The sequence below is a fragment of the Acanthopagrus latus genome, chromosome 23, assembly GCF_904848185.1.
Source record: "Acanthopagrus latus isolate v.2019 chromosome 23, fAcaLat1.1, whole genome shotgun sequence".
Lineage (NCBI taxonomy): Eukaryota > Metazoa > Chordata > Actinopteri > Spariformes > Sparidae > Acanthopagrus > Acanthopagrus latus.
The window spans coordinates 3,246,728-3,266,201 of NC_051061.1; the positions used below are offsets into that span (position 1 = coordinate 3,246,728).

Genomic DNA, 19,474 nt, shown 5'->3' on the forward strand with positions numbered 1-19,474 from the left:
AATACTATCTTTTGTGTGCCCTGTACTGAGCAGTTGCCTTTAAACCATTAAACAGCTCGTGGAACCAAAACCACGGAACAGACAGAATCCAAAAGAATTGGTAAAATGCACAATAATAACAAATCTCTGTCTCTGTCTCTCTCTGTCTCACTCTCACTCTTTCTCTGCAGGTGGGGTCAGCTGCAGGTGTTGGTTTCAATGTGAACATAGCGTGGACTGGAGGAGTAGAGCCACCTATGGGTGACGTGGAGTACCTGACTGCCTTTAGGTAAGTTATAATTACTGCATACTCCTTTTTGAAAATAAATGTTTTAATGGTGACAGATGTGGAAAATGAGTTGGTTCTGCAGTGTAGACTGAGGTGCAAACCCTTTTGCTTGATTCAGAAATGTTTCAGCTAGCAGAAAATATTTGCTCTTTAATCGTAAATAAGTTTGACTTCACTCACATGACTAGTCCACAAAAAAATCCACAGCAGCCAAATTCATGCCAGTAAGGTGATGCCTAAAGTCACTTCGTGTTCAGTATGAACAAGGCTTAAATAAACAACATGCTGTAAAATGGTGTGTGTTTGTGTGCGTGTGTAGGAGTGTGGTGATGCCCATCGCCCAGCAGTTCAGTCCAGATGTGGTCCTGGTGTCGGCGGGCTTCGATGCAGTGGAGGGGCACCAGTCGCCTCTGGGAGGATACAATGTTTCAGCCAAGTGTGAGTACTGCACTGGATACCGTGGGGACCCATGTACCCATTTTACACCCTATCTAATTGACTTAATGGCCAAATGGTTTGTATGAGTGTTTCCTGAGTGTGATTGGTCTGTTGGCAGGTTTTGGGCAGCTAACGCAGCTGCTGATGGGTCTGGCGGGTGGGCGTGTTGTTATGGCACTGGAGGGCGGTCATGACCTGACTGCCATCTGTGATGCATCAGAGGCCTGCGTGTCTGCACTTCTGGGAGACCCGGTGAGAGAAATTATGTCAGAATGTCATGTCAGTGTGAGAGGTGCTGGTTACCATCTCTATGAACAATAAGCAAGTAGAACCAGTACCACAGTCTTTAGGAAGGTATGCGGTGAACTGATAAACAAGCAGCTACAATAACTGCTCAGTGCAACAGAACTGTCATTTTGAATGTTAAAGAGACATTTTGGTAAATATGCTTGGTCTTCTTTTAGGGATGCGCATATATATATATATATATATATATATATATATATATATATATATATATATATATATATATATATATATCATCTCATTGGCTTAATTGATAACAAAAGAGTCTACGTGTTTTAGCAAAAGGAATCTCTATAGCTGTAAAATATTACAGAGGTATTTTTATGCTAATTGTCACGTTCATACTTATTCGGGGTTCATAGTAGAATAAGTTTACTTTAATTTTCAAAAGACACATTATTTTTGCTGCAGCATCCCCTTTCACACTGTGCCTTAAAGGCTTCGTTTTAGCTACAGAGTGAGACATCTCGCATCTGTCCGATCTTTATGAGAGTCACACATGCGCATTATTTAACAGGCAGGATGTAGCCAACCAGAGGCAGAGTTGGGCAGGTCATGTTGAGCAAGGTAGTGTGATCCAAAATAAGGCTGCTATGTCAATGTCTGCTGACTGACTGGAGTGTATATATTTTATGATAAATGTATGAAATTATATATTTATATAACCTGTTACATAGTGACGCGCATAGGTTACATAAGTAAAGGCTCAACTCCCATCCAGCCATTTCAGGGAGTGCAGGAGCTGTGTTGAGTAACTCCCTTGACGTGGACATTGGGCTTTTTCACTTTGCAGACCTTTTACATGCAGAAAAATGCTTCATAACACAATCAAGAAAAAGGCAAAAACCCAGAAAGCATAATATGACCTATTTAAATCATCCATTTTTGCTCACTACATCTTGGTATTTACTCTTAGGAAGAAAGGCCAAGTTGTTGGGGATAAAGCAAGAAATGTTTATATGTATGGATAAACTTGTTGTTGATCAGGAAACTCACACAAAAGTAACTCCCACACAACCACAATATGTTCTGGCTTCCAATCATTATGCAGAGCTGGGCTAAACATGTCATGACCATCTCCATACTTGACACACAGGAGACTGATGTTAGACAGAAGATAAAGAAGCCTCTGGTCATGGTGTTGTAGTCCTTACTGAAAGCATTGTGTTGCTCAGTGTATTTAGTTGATTTCATGCATTTGTATTTACACTCAGACTCTCTGTCTCTGTCAGTGTGACTCGGTGTTTCAGTGGCCTCAGGAGAAACCATGTCCAAAAGCCTGGGCCTCACTAGAAAGAGTAATAGAGATCCAGCGTAAGAAAAAAACACACTCACAAATATACTCCGTGATGAGAAGCTTCAAGATCTCTTCAGTCTTTATGTATCTTTCTCTTTTTCCCTGCAGATAAACACTGGCCCTGTCTCCAGAGTTTATCCCAGACGAGTGGCCACTCGCTATTGGATGGCCCTCTGGCGGCCAAGGGCCAATCGGAGGATGAAGCAGAAACAGTCAGTGCAATGGCCTCCTTAAGTGTTGATGTTGAGCAGCCAGCCACCATTCCTGACAACACGGAAACCAGCAGGTCAGCAGTACACTGGGACAGCTTCACACAGCGCCCATATAAAATAAAAACATAATTAATAAAAAAATGTTAATAATTATTTTGCACAGAGAGGGAGAGAAAATTGTGATTTTAAAGTAGTCTACATGATGGTACGTATACATAAGTTGGAGTTGAATTAAAGACTTGGGGAAAAAAAACCATAAAAGCACAAGTACCCGAAAAAAGGTCTTAATTATAGTAATTTGAGTAGCTGTAATTAGTTACTTCCACCCCTGCATAGATTAAACAGGAGGGCACTAAACACTGATTCTTGAGGTTACCCCCTTTACTGAAAACTAAAGTTAACAGCATTAACTGTAAAGCAACATCATGTAACTGTGATCACAAGTCACATATACAAGCTGATGCTACATGCTTAATCTGTTTAGCTACACCACTTGGGACACAGTATTTGTGTCCACTTTGTGTTTTTGTGTTTTTGTATTTGTGTTTCACTTGAGGCATATTATTTTTGATTAATTGTGATGTATGCACTCTAAAATGTTGTGTTTGCTTTTGCACTGTCTGCAGGTCCACTGAGGAGCCAATGGAGGAAGAGCCTGTATTGTAGGAGGAGCTTAAAGCAGGATCCACACAAAAACTCCACATTCATCTCCTTGTGGCACCCCCTCTTCTTCTTCCTTTTCCTCCTCCTCTGCAGAGTGTGTGTCAGTACACACACAAGCAGAGTGGAATAGCGCTGTTGTCGGTCCGATTGGCTGAGGAAAACGGTATGGAGGCAGAAGAAGGCGGGGCCTGTGAAAAGCACGGAGACATCTCTTTCCTACTGGTTTATCGACCTAAGGAGGAGCAGACGACTTGTTAGCCTCTCCATGGAAACCAGAGGAGGAGAGAGTCAACGAGGAGACACATCTTGTGATCTGTATACTCTACCACCTGTACACAGCACCACTGAATTTTTCCCTTCCTTCGCCGAATCACGCTTTTGTCTTTCTATTTAGTCCTTTAGTCCTGTGTCCGCAGGGGGACCATGACTGTGGAAAACCTGAATTTGTCAGACAGCAAGCAGACGACTTGTCTTCTTGTTTGTCAGAGAGGACAGGCTGAGCGAACATGGAGTTGGCTGTCAGAGGAGGAATAACTTGTTTTAAAATGAGCAGAGAAGGAGGAGGAACTAGGTGCCTTTTAAAAAAAAAAAAAGAAAAAAAAAAGAAGAAGAAAAAAAGAAAAAAAAAAGTCCAATCAGAAACCACAAAACACCACCGCCGCAGCACCTCAGCAAACCAACCAGCCAATCAGGACTGAAGAAACACATTGATGCACACACATATACTGCTGTTGTTTCAGTTCATTTTTTGAGTCTTTGTTTCTTCATCTGGATGCCTTAATTTGTTCTTATGTCACTATTTAGCAACCTTGAGAGAGACAGTGTGAGAGAGAGAGAGAGAGACATGATAGAAAGGGTTAGGGTTAGGGATACAAATATATATTCAGAAATGCGTTTAACCTGATAAGAATTGTATTTGCTTTCAAATCGTACAATATTCATACCAGGTGTTCCCAACAGACTGAAGATAAGCCTCTAAAGCCATCATTACACACTAGATGTCTCCGATAAAAATAGTTGAATATTAATATTACATTAATAGTAATATTCAACCTGACTTTTATGGGATCTGGTGAGTGTCTCAGGATCAGGCCTGTTAAGCGTCACGTCAGACCACCCGCTCCTTTCTCTCTCTGTCTCTCATTCTGGTTGAGAGTCATCTGACCTGAGCCCCGTCCCTTCTTCTTTAAAGGGGATTGTTGGATTGTGGCATGTTTTTGAAACACCACAACGTCCACCATGTCCCTCTTATTTCTTTTTTATTATTATTATAATTATTATTATTATTGTAATATTTCCTGTTTTGTGTAAATACTGTCTCCTGTCTTGTTGCCCACGGTTACGTCACAGCAGACTCAGTGTGGTCTCTTTTCTATATCTGTACATACATATATGTATAAAAACACAAAATACTCTCTCTTTTGTATAAAAAAGAAAAAATATTATATATAAATATATATAAATATATATATGTAAACAGTGTTTTATCCAATCAGATTGGATTTATGAATATATAATATTTGGAAATTTGATGTTTTAAAGGTTTGGCTGTTTGACAGGAAGTAAGCACAAGGTCTGATGTCATCAGACTGACACTTGTTTGTTTGTTTGTTTGTTTATTTGTTTGTTTGTTTACAGAGGGTGGCTGGATAGTTGTTGTCATAGTAGTAGTTGTTGTTGTTGTTGTTGTTGAAGGGGAACAGCAATCTCCATTTCCTCTGGCAGGACCAAGCAGGGCGCTGCTCTCCACATTCAAACAGCAGCAACTACAGAAAAGAATATGTAAGGTCAAAGGTCATGACTGGGTGAATAGCTTGGTCCAGTAATGACACATTTTGTTGTCCAACAAAGAGTTGTGCTGCGTTTCAGTCAGTGTCAGTGGTCAGAATTTCCTAATTTACAACTTCAGATCTACAAGCGTTCCAAAAAACCCTCAGCCTGTTTGGATATTTAAACAAAATAGCAGGAGGAAATGACCTACAAGGTAACAGACGCCATTACAGATATTACTTTACAGCACTTTTATACTTGGAACTGTATTCCATGGGTGCTTCCATTGTTGTGTGACATCGGCTAACTGCTCTTGTGTTAAGCCAGGATAGATAAATTCTCCCTGTGTCTACAATTTTCAACTTTAAGTGGGGTTCTATTGTAATTTATCTGGAATGCAGCATTGGCTCGCCCCCTCCATTGCTTATATCATTCATTAGCCATGACTGTGATAATGCGTATCAAACTTGATTCACCAGATCCTGTAATGGGTACATTTAAGTCATTGACAGTGTTTGGAGATACAAACTCAACAGATGGTCACTAATCTTCTTAATAATGTGTAAGATGAAGAACAATGTCAGGCAGTTGTAAAGTAACAAAATATATGACTTACCCTGATCATGAAAGGTTGCTTACATGAAACCCAATACCAACCATAGAAGTCAAAGGTAACACAGGAAGTCACAGTGTTTTCAGAAGGCTATCAGTGGAGCACAAAATCTGATCCATGGAGGTCTAAGAGAGGGCAAGAGATGTCAGAGAGCTGAAAGATTCAAGAGGTTCAGTTCAACTTCCAAAACTATTTCAATAGTAGCTGCCTTGAACCGTCATTGTGTTTGGCATGGGAACAAAGTACCTTAGAATCTTGGCAAATTCATCTCATTTGAGTAGTTAAATTTGGAGTACAATGTTGGCAGTCTACATTTTAAGAAACCACTGATAGGCTCACATTTGTACACAGTTAGGCTGCATACTGTAGTGACGTTTCAACAGAACGTGCCGTTATGTTTACATTTATACTAAATGTCTGAAGTTGGAGAGAATGGTGGCAGAGTTACAAGCCAGTGACCACTGTTCAGGATGGTGTTAGAGACTTTCTACAACTGTAAGTGTGAAACCAGGGTTTTAAAAGTGATCTCCGAAATTCTCCAGCTGTGCTTGGGGTGACCAAAACGGGTATTTTGAAAACAAAAAAAAACAAAAAAACTTTTCCTAACCCTAACCAGGTGCTTTTAGTGCCTAAATCTAACCAGAATAGATGTAACCAGAGTAGAAGAATGGTGTTGTTGTTGACAGAACTGAAAACTGAACCTAAGGAAACAAAAAGTTGGAACATTGCAACAAAAAATTGAAAGGTTTTAACATATCAGTTGTTTTGCAGAAACATACATTGTAAACATTAAGTCCGGTTATTGGGCTGAGACAAACATTTTTTGCATGCAACGTGTTTTGTTTGAAAAAGCCAATGTACAGAAGTAACTGAACTTGATGTTTAAAGAGGATACCTTTCGTGATCAGGGTACACTGGGTATTTTTGTTAACCTCTTTGTTTGCACTTGACACATTCCCACATTGAAGTTGCTAAGAAGATTACTTACCATCCAGTGAGTTCATATTTTCAACATTGTAGCCCTAACAAATTTAATTATACTCTCAGCAACCACCATACATACATAGTATGCGCTGCCTGGATCAAGGCTTATGGGCCACTTGGTGACTGAAAGGGCGATTCAGGACTAGGTTTTCTGAGATCTCACAAGTAAAGCAGTGCTCTCACAAAGTCATCCCCTAACAATTGGCTACCTTTTGAGAACATTTGAGGTTAAACTGCTCTTCTGCCATTTTGAAAAGTCAACTTCTTAAGCTTAATACTTGTGATTCACCAACCGAGTAAAAAGAAGAGTGGCTTTAAAACTGCAACTGCAGTTAAATGTTGATGACTATTAAATACTTGTTCTAAGTAGAACTCGTTAAACCTTTTAAAATGGGCTTTCCGCTAAACCAAAACTCCATACACACCCATTTCACTGTTGGCGAACATGGCACAAACAGGTAACTACACTAAGGTCTGGCCACCTAAAACCTCCAGACTTTTCTAAAACTGACTGATCATGTCAGAGGGCAGAGATGTTAGCCATACTATTTGCCACATCTCTGCTCGTTTACGACCCATCGGACGCAAAGCATCAGAACTGGACCATTCTATTATCCACATCTATAGAAACTCAGACACTTTCAAGTCTTTCAGTAAGCTGACTGCTGGACACACATCTTCAACCTCACTCAGATCCATTTCTCTGGACCCTGGTGTAGCGAGCGTTGTAGCTCACACTGCTGCCTCTGGGGTCTCATCTGTTTAAAGCAATATAACACTAATGGGAAGACCGCAGTGACCGGAACAGAGAGGAAGAGAACCGCAATGTCCAGCTTTAGCATTGCCATGGTATCACAGCAGATAGTGTCATAGCTTACATCATTTGCGTAGCTTCCTGTAGTGCTCTTTGTGTGTATTATCTGTCAGGTGGAATGGACAGAGTATTGATTGATCAACAGATTCATTTATTGAGCTGTGTTTCCTGGCAGTTCAGTGTAGTCTCTCTGTACCAATGTAAACACTAAGGCTATGTTGTCCAAATAAACCAGTAGTCAATAACAGCAGCACCTCTGGTTAGTGAGGTAGAGTGGTGGAGCTGGACAAACTGGTAACTCAACATGTCCGAAACAGATAAGGGATTAGCTGTCCAACGTGGCAGCTGTTGAAGTCTTGAGTTCGACTGAAGTTCTTGGAGGCACAAAGGAACAAAACATTGCTCTGTGGTGGAACAAGCAAGCGGCAACAACCGCATGTAAGAAGACAGTCAATTAAAGAATACTTACCCTGCTTTAAAATGCCTTAATTATATTATCTTTTTTTTTTTTTTTTTTTTTAATTAACACCAACAAGTCATGAATTCCGATTGTCTGTTGAAGAATCAGGTGTTTCAGCCTTATCTGTTTTCTGTAGTTTTGAACATCATTCCCATAGGTAACTAGAACACTAAGTAGAGTGATACCTCCACCAAGACCCAGCAGTTCCCTTTACGGCTCACTCATAGACACCAGCCACCAAAATACACGGAGATCTATGTATTAGAGATTAATGAAATGATTGAAAAGTGCCCCGTCACACGATGTTAAAGGAAATGAGAAAAAGTTCCTGGATCTGGCCCTTGATCCAAATCCTCATGAAAATGTAATGGGTTCTATTCTGGGCCAAGATCCAAGCTTTGTGGAAATCCTGATTTGTCAGGAGTTTTTGATTAATCCTGCCGACAAAGCAACCAACCTACAAACCTTGGCGAAGGTGACGAGAACACTATTCACCAATTTAAATGGCGAAGACTGGAAGTAGTTGTTTTTTTATACAGTTGGGCAGTCAGACACTAACAAACCACCAGTGTACTTGCCATAGCTTTGAGAGAAGCCTCTTCCTGTACAAAGACAAGTGATCATGCACGCTCGCCTCAAATTATATTGTCAGATTATGTGGTATAGATTAGCTGTTCCCAGTCCTTTCTTAGGGCTTGAGACCATATGAAGTCCCTACAGGTCTAAAACAATCAGGTATTCACAATTATAAGTAAAGAGTAGAGATAAATTGGAAACACGTACAAAAAAACATGTTTGGCAGATGTTCTTTTTTTTCCCCTTGTATGAGATTCATGGTGAACCATTGGGCAAGGCTAGATTACCAACTTGGCAAAGTGGCTAAAACCCATCTTGTAGGTGACAATTTCTGTAACTTCCTAAAGCTGACAGTCACGTCTTAACACTGGGATTGGTCGGGTGTGCAGAACTGAGAATGTAAGACAGGATCAGAATTTTTAGATCAACCTTTTTAGTACAAACAACTAGAATGTCCTTGAGGAAAGACAGCTCATCTTGGTGTCTTTCCATCCCAGGTTTTTAACGCACGTTTGACATATGGACGTAACAAAACCTCTGTGGACATGCCAATATGCTCGGCTGAGGTGGGAAAAGTTGGTGTATCGTTTAAAAACAAAATGCAGTGTTGCGACTAAAGCTGACTAAAAGAAGAACAAAAAATAACGATGAACACAAAGCATGTGACCCGAACATCCACAGGACTAAAATGACAGCAACATAGCAGCATTTCTGGAAATGTATGCTAAATTGTAGGAATGTAGGAAAATTGACTATAGACTACATGCTTGCCCTGCTTTTTCAGCCTTTGTCAGATCAGCTGTACCCACTTTCTCTTTTTGAATCCCAACGTTTAAACCAATTCTTTTTGAACATACCCCGGCCTTTCGTTGTAGCGATATTGCTCTGTCCAGAGGTTTAATAATGAATTGTAGTTAAAAGAAATAAAAGCCAAAAGAAGCATAATTGTAACAAACAGAATTATCTTTTCAGTCAGGTCGGTTGCTCTTTGGTCTCACGCTGCTGAAAGAGGCCACACACAAGCACAAATTGCAGAATAAACTCTCAAGAGGTTGTTTTCAGCTCAGCTCTGGTTAGGGTTAGGTCAGAGTTCAAGTCCATATTCTTGTTGGGTTCTGGTCATGAGTCCTAATGAAAATACGGGGCACCAGCAGAGTTTCTTAAAACTGTAATGGTCAGTGGGCGAATTGAGGGGAGATTTGTTGGTACATCCTGATACGACACAGCCTGACAATCCCCCCTTAGAAGAGAGTCGAGAGACGGAGGGGTTGTTGAATTCAATGCTTGACTGATTGATCCGTTACCTGACCGAGGTTTGTGAGAGATTTTATTTATAGCCCCGACCACGACTGTGAAACTCAGAAGAACCAAAAGAGTTAGTTTGTTAGTCGCGGGTAAATAAAACACACCGGGTCCATACCCCCCCCCTTCCGTTAAATATCCTGCTAGCAATACGATACTTCCAGTGCTGGTGGTTTGTGTCGTCACAGTGATGAAACCTCTCCAGTCCAGAGGCTCCGGAGCTTTACTCTTGTTACCACCCACACACACACACACACTAAGGTGAAACGCACACTTTCACACTCAGACACACACAGACTATTTTGCTACATGAGTTAATACTGTATATTTCTTGATATGTTTGATACTGTGGTGTACATGTAGTGTCCTGCTATGATGCGGTGTTGGGGTGGGCGGGATATCTTTGGACTTTTGGGTGGGACAGGGGAGGTTCAGTATCGCTGTCGTCTCCTCTCTCTCTCTTTTACCTCTTTGTGTTTTTGTGGGGGGGAGACGCTCCCTCTGTTACTCTGTCTCGTCTGGCTCGTGACTGAAACGTTGGAGTAAAAAAAAAAAAAAAATGCAGATTTGTTGGAACTGATCACAAGCACATTCCTGACTCTTCTTTGTCCGTGCTGTCTTTTGAATCCAGATTCTTTCTTGTTGCGACAATTCGACATGTGTCTAGTTCTTGCTGACTCACATGTATATATAAAGTGCATATATGTGTACACATGTGCAATACACGCTATTGAGCAATCTATTACTGTGACTATTATTGATGATGATACTTGTCCCTTCTTGGAGGTTTCAGCCCGTTTTTTTTTCTTCTCGTCCTGATTTCCTGTTGATGACTTGTGTTGCGGGAGCTTAAAAAGGGAAGACGGCGACTCTTGTGATTGTTCACAATCAGTTTCATTTCAGGGGTTTGTAGACATTTTAATGAAGCCCTTTTTTTATTACTCTCACTGTAATGTTGTGACGTTGATCCTGATTATCTGTTTCTTTGTTGTTTTTTTTTAAGTGGGCCTGTTGTTAAACTTGTCTGGAAACTCAATAAAGCAATTCACCGACTGACTGTGGCACTGCTGAGTACTCATCCGAAGGAAACATTCGCCAGGCTGTCTGTTTCCCCCTTTCCAGCCTTTATGCTAAGTTAAGTAAGCCGGATACAAACTGTTGCTTTATATTCATATGTATAAGTATGAAGCAGAAACACTTATATTTATAGAAATGTTTGTATTGATTGTCTCATGTGACTGAGCAAGAAAGTGATTGAACATGTTTGTCAAAATGTCCCAAATTGTATAATACCACCAAAGACAGAGGCAACAATGTCTTCACCTCATCAGTGGTGAGAAACGTCACGTCTTCCAGCCATTTTGCAATTGTCTTTAAAAATTCATGCAAAGCCAGAGTGAAAAGAGGAATGTGTTGAAGGAGCAGCATCTAGATCAAGCTGAAGGTTCTCCGACCAACTGTTTTAGACAAAGCTTAACTTTCAAAAGTCCACGTTAAAATGAGAATTGTCAGGTTAATGTGCACTCAGACGCAGTACTGAACTCATCAGTCCAAGTCGCCCAAAAGCACCCCCTTCCTTTGTTTTCAATTAACCTGATTAAAGGGATTTTTTATGCTTTTTATATGCGGAAACAGACAACTTTAAACCACTAGTGCTTTGAGTGCAATTATTGTTGACAACCGGATCATTTCACAGGACAAAACATGAATTTACTCATTTATCTGGTCTCTGACAGAGACATGAAAAGCAGTAATGGATCCATTGCTTTGTCCGATCCACAATGCCCCAAAAAAACATATCTGTTGCCAGTTAAACCAGTTCACATATTCTGTAAATTTGATTCCCCAACACAAACAACTGGTTCATTAGTCAATTCAACTGGCAGAAAATTAATTGCCAACTATTGTATATATTCAGGTTTTTTTGCCTTTTATTTGAAATGCTAAAGAGGCAGGAAAGCATGGTAGAAAGGGAATGAGTCACACAGACTCTACTCAGGTACTGAGTCCATCATTTTCTAAAAGCAATACTGCCTTAAACTTTTATGGCCATTTTCATGTCACTTACAGGAACTTTCACTTACACAGTGCCACTGGATTAGAGCGCCACCAATACACTGCAAGTACATTAGAAACCCTATGTTGTACAAAGGAAAACAAAATGTGCTCAACAAAAACACAGTATTTCACCTCAGAGAGCTCCTCAGTACTCGGCTATGAGCGAGACCTCTAATGAGACAACCTGAAAGTTTGCAGTCTGTAACTCCACACATGTTGGATCTGAACTGGAGAGTGTCATCGTCTGATGTGGTCTAGCTCTCTGGCGAGTAGATCTTGATGAGGTGTTGCAGATCAGTGGGGTAGCTGGTGAGCGGGCAGCGGCGGTTGGCTTTTACATACATATAGATGCAGCGGTAACAAAAGACGAAGCCAGAGGTGGACAGCACCGTGGCGTTTGTGCGAAGCCTCCGGCACAGCGGGCATTTTGTGCGGTCGGAGCTGAGCTGCGTGTCTTCGGCTTTACTGGATGAGACGGGTGAAGAGTCCTGGCCACTGTGCTCCTGCTGCAGATGGACCGGGGGTGGAGGAGCAGGCAGGGAGGTGAGGGTCTTCACCGTGTTCTGGTTGTCTGAGGAGTACCACCACTCAAGGAACTGCAGGAAAAAGACGCCCAGAGACAGAGACGAGGACAGGGACAAGGCCACGCCCCGAGCTCCTTGTGACATCAGCCACAATGCTCTCTGCACCAGGCTGCAAACAAAGAGTACATTGTTGGTGAAGGACATAGGATTTATATCTATGTATATTGGACCTTGTGCAAGAACACTTTCATATAACTCATCTAAACTTTGGTTCATTTCTCCATTACAAGCACTGCAGTTCGGAAATACTAAATCTTTACTGCTGCCAATTATTAGATTTGATGAAAAGCATAATTTCACTGCAGCATATTTAATAATCAGATGCTCAAATCATAGCATTATCCCACACATTTCTCAATAGGCAGATTTTAACCACAAATCTCCAAGACCCATTTCATTCAGCTCTTAGTGTGATCAATATTTTTAACCATGCACTGGGTTAGAGGTTTCCTTCCACAGTTTACAATGTTAAGAGAACCGTGTTCTCTCTGAATCTGTTTTAACTGAAATATCCCCGTCTGAATCATTATTGAATTGAATCGAATCTACAAATCAGTAACAATAACTTTTGTAGGTGATGTCCCATTGTCAGGAGTTGCTGTGAGACCTTGTATAGGTCAGGTGTGTGCATTTCCAAATCATGTCTAATCAACTGAATTGGCCACAAGTGGACTCCAGTCAAGATGGACAAACATCTCAAAGATGATCAAGAGAAAACAGAGACATCTGAGCTACATTTCAAGTGTCATAGCAGAGGTTCTGAGTACTTCCGTGTGATATTTCAGTTTTTCCTTTTTAATACAGCACTGATTCAAGCCAGGTTACATAGAATTCTAGTATCAACTTCAGTATCTTATTTGAAGACCTGACGAGGGGGAAATCACTGCTGCCTGTGAGAACAAAGTCAGGGTAGAGAAACAGAAGTGTTTCTCCATTTGTACCCAGAACCGTAACAACTCAAACACTAAAAACACACTCAGAGAAATGTACCTCCCCTCAGCTGGGTTGCCAGTTCTGCTGCTCCTCAGCTCCATGTGTCTGATATCTTGAGCATTAAGTCTTGCCAGTCTGACCCTGGCCAACCACAGCAGAGGACTGTGGGTCCTGACAACTCCGAAGACAAAGAGCAGCTGCTGAATGAAGACCCAGGCATGCCAGGCTGAGTTAACGTAGGGATACGCTGCCATGGCTGCTCGGTACAGCTTCTGGCGCTTGGTTTGTGCAAGCCGGATAGAGAAGTCCTCCTCATCCCTCTGTTGAACCAGTGTTGCCTCCAGCTTGGCCTTCAGGTAAGGCACCAGGCACAGAAGAAGAAGAGAGCGCCAGTGTGACTTCCTGTGCAGCCCCAGGAGAGCTGGAGGTCTTTGCCCTGCTGTCACCCTTTTCAGGCTGTAGAAGTTCTCAGAGAACGAGGCGCTGCAGTGAGACAGGAAGTGGTTCTGGAGGAGGAGGTCCAGCAGCAGGTAGAGCTCATCGAAGCTTCGCCACAGGAAGCCAAAACGGGACGGGTTGGACTCAGCCAGAACCTGAGAAGTTTAACAGAGCTGAGGTTGAAGTCTATTTGTAAAGCACAGTTAAGAGTTGCATTATTAATCAAGCAATGCGGAACAATTTTTGTCAGGCGTCTCTGTGATCTCATTCATTCAATGTTTTGTTGTTTCTGAAACAATGACAATAAACATCTATTAAGTAAGACTTGATAGGGACGCATGATATATGTTGGATCAATAAATTATTGGCCTGTTTAATGAAAAATGTGTATCAGTATTAAATTATAGCCAATAATACAAAGCCAAACTACCTTAGTTGGCTTAACAAGTGCAGCATCTATACACAGTAGGTGGGAGGATGCACCTTTAATGTTGCTTTGCCAGCAGCCAATAAACACAGAGAAGAAAAACAACAACAACAACAATAACAATGCTGTTGTCATGCTCATAACTTTTTAAAAAAAGGTAGCCTCACCTTGACAGCGTGTCTCAACGCTGGTCTGACTGCCTCCATCAGTGACTCCTGTGCCACCACCTCAAAGATGGACGGCTGCTCGTTCAGAGCGGTGGAGGTCAGGTGGGCTCCGGCCTCAGCCATGGCTGTCTAACAATACATACAACACAAAGGCTTTTTTTCAGTTTACAGCACAAGAGAAAATCAGTCTTCCCCTTTAGGATTAAAAACATTATTTTCCAAATCGAGTTGGCCACAACATTTCAAAGTCTCAATGATCTGGAGGCAAGTCCATGGAAATGTCTCAGGTATGTGAGTAGTATACTTACTGTACACAACATGTCATATCATATACACAAGGCTGTATTATTATATCTTGAAGTCTCTTTATAGTCAGCCTGTCCAGTTACTTTAACTCAAAGCATGTTTTCTTAAACCTAACCAAGTAGTTTAAGTGCCCCTTCGACATGGGTCAAAAAAGACCCATATCCATTTTCTATGTTATTTCATGTACGGCTGAGCGTTTCTATGATATATCTTGGAAATAAATTAGTTTTATAATTTTCTATTCCAAGTATGCAGGGTTAGAGGCTGGTGATCCCAGTGCATATATTATAGATTAAATACATAAGAATTTGGCCCCAGACACTGCTAAAATATTAACTTAAACTATTATTCTTGTATTAACTTATTCAATTTTGAATCACACTTGGATGAATGGGTCACTTTTGACGGATGTGTGTAAACTTGATGCAGTAATTGTTAGGTGTGGGCCTGTGCTGGTTGTGTTCTCTCTCCCTTCCTTGCTCTCTGGTGCCCTCCCTTCCTTTTGCCTGTGTTTTTATCTTCCAGAGCGACACACCTGTCCAGGTGTGCTGCAATTACCTGACGACAGTATTTAAGCAGGATTGGGTGGAAGCCTCACTCTCTCTGGAGCCACTGCCCAGCTCACAGTGAGAGGGGGATATTTTTATCTTTTGTCTTCTTGTTTCCCCCAACATGTTTTCAGTGGGGTTTTGTGTGTTCGTAGGTTAGTTTAGAGATCACCAGTTTTTTCTTGGGTTCATTTAGAGTTAGATTAATTTCTTTGTAGATAGTTCGGAGGGGATAGCTGGAGTGGCGGCTCATGGCGTGGCTGGCTCAGTGATTTCCCCTTTTTGTTTCGGTCGTCAAGCTTGTTTTGGCAGGTAACAGTCGTTTATTTGTTGCTTCTTTGACCTCAATAAAACTTTGGTTCAACCATTCATTTTGATGTCTGAGAGCGTCCTTTTTAAATAGCTTACACCCTCTCTGCAAGTGTTTCTATTAAAGGGTCCGTAACAGTAACATATAAAAACTTTTTGTTCAGAGAATATGAAAGGAAACACAGAACAACATACCGTCCTGCTAGCTGTACAGTTGAGTAAACGGTTAGCGGCACTCGTCGCTGGTGTCCTGCCGTCTCCTCGGGCTTCGTGAACTTGACATACTCATGTAAAGCACTCTTACAGCTGCGCTAAACATGACCACACACACACACTGCTAACGTGCCATTTCTGCTACAGAACACTCGCCGTGCACACAGGTACACGGGCAGCACGCAGTCCATGACAACCCACCACTTCCGCAATCAGACGTTTTCATTTATTTCGAAACGTCATGAGGTCATGACGCAGTCTAGGGGCACGTATTCCGGCCACTGGCAAAACAAACAAAACGAGAGGCACAAACCATAGACGCAGGAAATGCAGATGTTTCTAGTTTCATTAAGGGCTTGAATGCGGGACTTTTAATTTAACTGAAGCACATTGGCAGTTTGGTCATAATACTTTCACGTAGTGAAGCTTCATGAAGCGTTGAAGCTCTCCATCCAGTCGGTTCACTCTGGCCCGGAGCTTCATGGCGCTTCATTTGCTCTACTATGCCTTCAAGTGGACAATACATGTAAAACAGTCAGAGTGATTATGATGACACCTTGGTGAGTGAAGCTTTGAATTGAATTTCGTTTAAATGATAATGCCAGTAAACAAATAATAAGAGGCTTTGAATTCAAATTTGCCAAAATGATAATGTCAATATACTAATAATATACTCATTAATATAGTGTCTGTTCTTTCTGATAGAGTGATGGCAGGGACAGAGGTGAAAGTTGAAACAAGTTGGGGAGAGGGTTGTGATGTCAATGTGCTTGTGTTATTAGGGACAAAATGTAATGCGTACAATGGGAATATTTTTTTCATTTTTATATAAAAACATCAACTTCTCCACTGTGCTGGGCTTCAGGCAGTTTCTTTTTTTTGTTGACAGGATCTCCCCTGCTTTCTATAATGCTCTTTCACTGTTGAGGTTGAGGTTATAATTAAGCCAAATGAATAAAGCCAAAATAATAAACATGCCACATGGGAGACATGAGGAGAAACTGGAGGGATATGAGATGAACGGAGGCTGACAGATTATGGAGGACATCACAAAATGAACTGACAAGGAGTGAAGGAAGAACAAAGACTATTGCTTTGTCTCAATTCAGGGTCTGCATCCACCCGGCCTTTGTGGTCTTTGAAGGCCGTGTCAACATATGTGACGGTCTAGCATTCAGAGCATTTCCTGGTTGCGTCACCAGATGTTCCCGCCCGTACCCGTACGTCACTATTTACGCGAAAGAGTAAGAGTACGTTTATCATCATGTTTGAGCTACAGAAGATCCTGATTTTCTTTTTTATCTTCCTCCATCGGGAGGAAGATAAAATGGATGGAGAAGCCATCAATCATCAAAACCAGATTGAGAAGCCTAGTTAGACTGATAAGTGGATTGACAAACAGATTTAGCATTATATATCAAAGCTCAAAATGAACTTGACATATCGTATTAAGTACAATTATATTGTTTAAGTATCCGTTTTTCTTCTCCTGTTCTTCCCCTCCTTTCCCAATCCAGACCAGACCCATGTACTGCAGGGTCAATATGGCCGTCCCTGTCCTGGACAGGTTTTTTAATGAGAGAGACCCCAGGCAGGATTGCAGGCTAAGCAGAGAGTCACTGGCAGTGCTGCTGAACCTGCTCCAACAGGATCAGAGACATGGATGGGGTGCCACAATAGAGACCTTGGTGTTCCTTTTCTGGCTGGCTAGTGGGGCATCATACAGGGGGGTCTCAAGGGTGTTTGGGATGCCTCACTCCACTGGCCACCGTATCGTCCACCGAGTTACTGCAGAGGTGGTGTCCATTGGCCACAAGGTCTTCCACTTCTCACAGACTGCTGAAGACCTGGTGGCAGTAATTCATGGGTTTGCAGGGCTGGCAAGACACAGAGCTTTTTTAAAACCTGCAGGAGCAATCGGCGGCTGCCATGTCAGAAACAAGCTACCAAGTGGCCTTGATGGTCACTGCTACAGGAGTAGGAAATTGTTTGTCTCCATCAACCTGCAGGCAGTTTGTGACTATCAGAGCCATGTTGTAGACACGTACGTGGGCTGGCTGGGGTTGGTGCACGACTCCCGAGTACTCCTGCACAGCCCACTGTACAGGCGGGCTATCTAACCTCCTCCAGGGCACTTCATCCTCGCAGACAGCGGGTACCCATGCCGCCAACATTCACTCCCCCTCATCACTCCCTACAAGCGGCCAGTGCAAGGTGTGGCAGCCCAGCGCTTCAACTGCCACTATTCAGGGGCACGCACTATCATTGAGCGTGCCTTTTGAATGATGACGACCAAGATCAGGTCCATCTTCCTGCACGTTCTAGAGGTGCATCATTTGTTTTTTTGAGTACTGAAGCAGAGTAAATCAAAATAAATAAATATTTTGTCATTTCAGGTCATAACAGCATGTGCCGTCCTGCACAACATCTGCCTGGGGGCAGGTGACATCATGCCCCCAGAAGATGAGCTGCAGGACGTCATGCCGGAGGATGAGGGGGAGGACAGGTTGGAGGCCGCCAGTGGTGCTCCATGGCAGGACCGGCTGTCTGCGGAGGTGTCTGCCCTGGAGGAGGTTAACCCTGACCACGACTATCTGTAGTCTGCACGTAACATCATTTTAAAGGCATTATTCCTATTTGAAGTGTTTGTTGTAATAATCTATTATTATTATAATTATATTATGAAATTACAATTCTTGCCTCTTTCTTAAAAAAATCTTAGTGACATGGCAGCCGTCAGTTGAGTCAGCCCTGCAAACCCAGTTTATGGAAGATGTGGTGGACAGTGGAGACTGGACCCCCAAACACCCTGAGTACCGACCCAGATGATGCACCACTGACACCAGGGTCTTATTGTGGCATCCCACTCAGCCCAGCAGCACTGCCAGGGACTCCTGCTCAGCCTATTACTGTACAACTTTGAAATTCTGTTAATAGTTTTGAATATTAAGACCACTGATAATAAAAAGAAAAAAAAAATCCCTTGTTTCCCTGACTAGTAGCACTTGATGCCATTTGCTAACCCTATTTTAAATTGTACTTAAGTTGTAAATATTAAATGAAATAGACAATGTGTAACAATAGAACAGTATTTTAATCAAACAAATGAAATCTCATGAACAACTGATAAAATAAACAGAACTTATAAATTAAATAAATAACAATATAACAGTAAAGAACAAACAAAATAACTCAGTGGTCAGACATTATCCCGAGAAGAGAGAACAACCTGTCCATGCAGGCTGTAGTCTCTCGCTCCCGCCTCTCCTCTGCAGCCTGGCGATGAGGCATTTCCTTTGGAGGAGTACCTCATGAAACCATATCCACACTGCATTTTCAAATTGTGTTCACCCACCTTTTATTACACCTCTCCTTCATTCAGATGCCAAATACGAGCTATGTAGCCCTTTTATATGAGACAAAGAGACTGCAGACAGATGTAGCCAGTGTTCAAATGTAGTATTTATCACCACCATCAAAATAATACTACATCGCCTATGTGTACAATTGTGCACTCCAGGACCATTTTATAGTACTGATTATTATTAGACATGTTCTGAATGTCTTGTTCAAACATCAGTGCAATATAGCTTACCTTGACCACCAAATTCCTAGTTTTCCCACATCTTATTTCACCACTACACCCTTGCATATAGCCTATGTACAAATGCACAAAAGTATTTATTCATCTCAGGGTCGTACCATGTGTACAAGAGCAGTGAATAAAAAGTGTATAAATGAAAAGTGTATTAAAAAGGGAAAAGGCACAAGTAGAGGACTTATGTCCT

At 41.8% G+C, this 19,474-nt stretch overlaps 2 protein-coding genes and 1 long non-coding RNA gene across 11 annotated transcripts in view; 2 read left to right on the top strand and 1 right to left on the bottom strand.

The window, feature by feature from the left end:
* hdac5 (histone deacetylase 5) overlaps positions 1-10,756 on the top strand; it is a 69,038-nt gene extending 58,282 nt beyond the window's left edge. For all 8 annotated transcript variants that reach the window (XM_037088027.1, XM_037088028.1, XM_037088024.1 and 5 more), the window contains 6 exons: positions 171-268; positions 588-706; positions 825-958; positions 2,245-2,326; positions 2,418-2,595; positions 3,148-10,756. In XM_037088027.1, coding sequence (XP_036943922.1) covers positions 171-268; positions 588-706; positions 825-958; positions 2,245-2,326; positions 2,418-2,595; positions 3,148-3,187 — 651 coding nt within the window. In that variant the 3' untranslated portion in view covers positions 3,188-10,756. The remainder of the gene's footprint in view (positions 1-170; positions 269-587; positions 707-824; positions 959-2,244; positions 2,327-2,417; positions 2,596-3,147) is intronic.
* Positions 10,757-11,408: 652 nt separating this feature from the next.
* pex12 (peroxisomal biogenesis factor 12) lies at positions 11,409-15,886 on the bottom strand. The gene is made up of 4 exons (XM_037088029.1): positions 15,669-15,886; positions 14,311-14,439; positions 13,336-13,871; positions 11,409-12,454 (listed from the first exon to the last, which is right to left on the bottom strand). The coding sequence occupies exons 2-4, from the start codon at positions 14,431-14,433 to the stop codon at positions 12,016-12,018; spliced, it is 1,098 nt and encodes a 365-aa protein (XP_036943924.1). The 5' UTR covers positions 14,434-14,439; positions 15,669-15,886; the 3' UTR covers positions 11,409-12,015.
* Positions 15,887-15,936: 50 nt separating this feature from the next.
* On the top strand, positions 15,937-18,712 carry LOC119013473. 2 transcript variants are annotated; one of them, XR_005072755.1, is made up of 4 exons: positions 16,035-16,246; positions 17,204-17,988; positions 18,083-18,293; positions 18,409-18,712. It is a non-coding gene; the product is annotated as an uncharacterized LOC119013473 (long non-coding RNA). The 2 variants fall into 2 exon arrangements; XR_005072754.1 differs by lacking the exon at positions 17,204-17,988 and having other exon boundaries at positions 15,937-16,246.
* Positions 18,713-19,474: the final 762 nt, after the last annotated feature.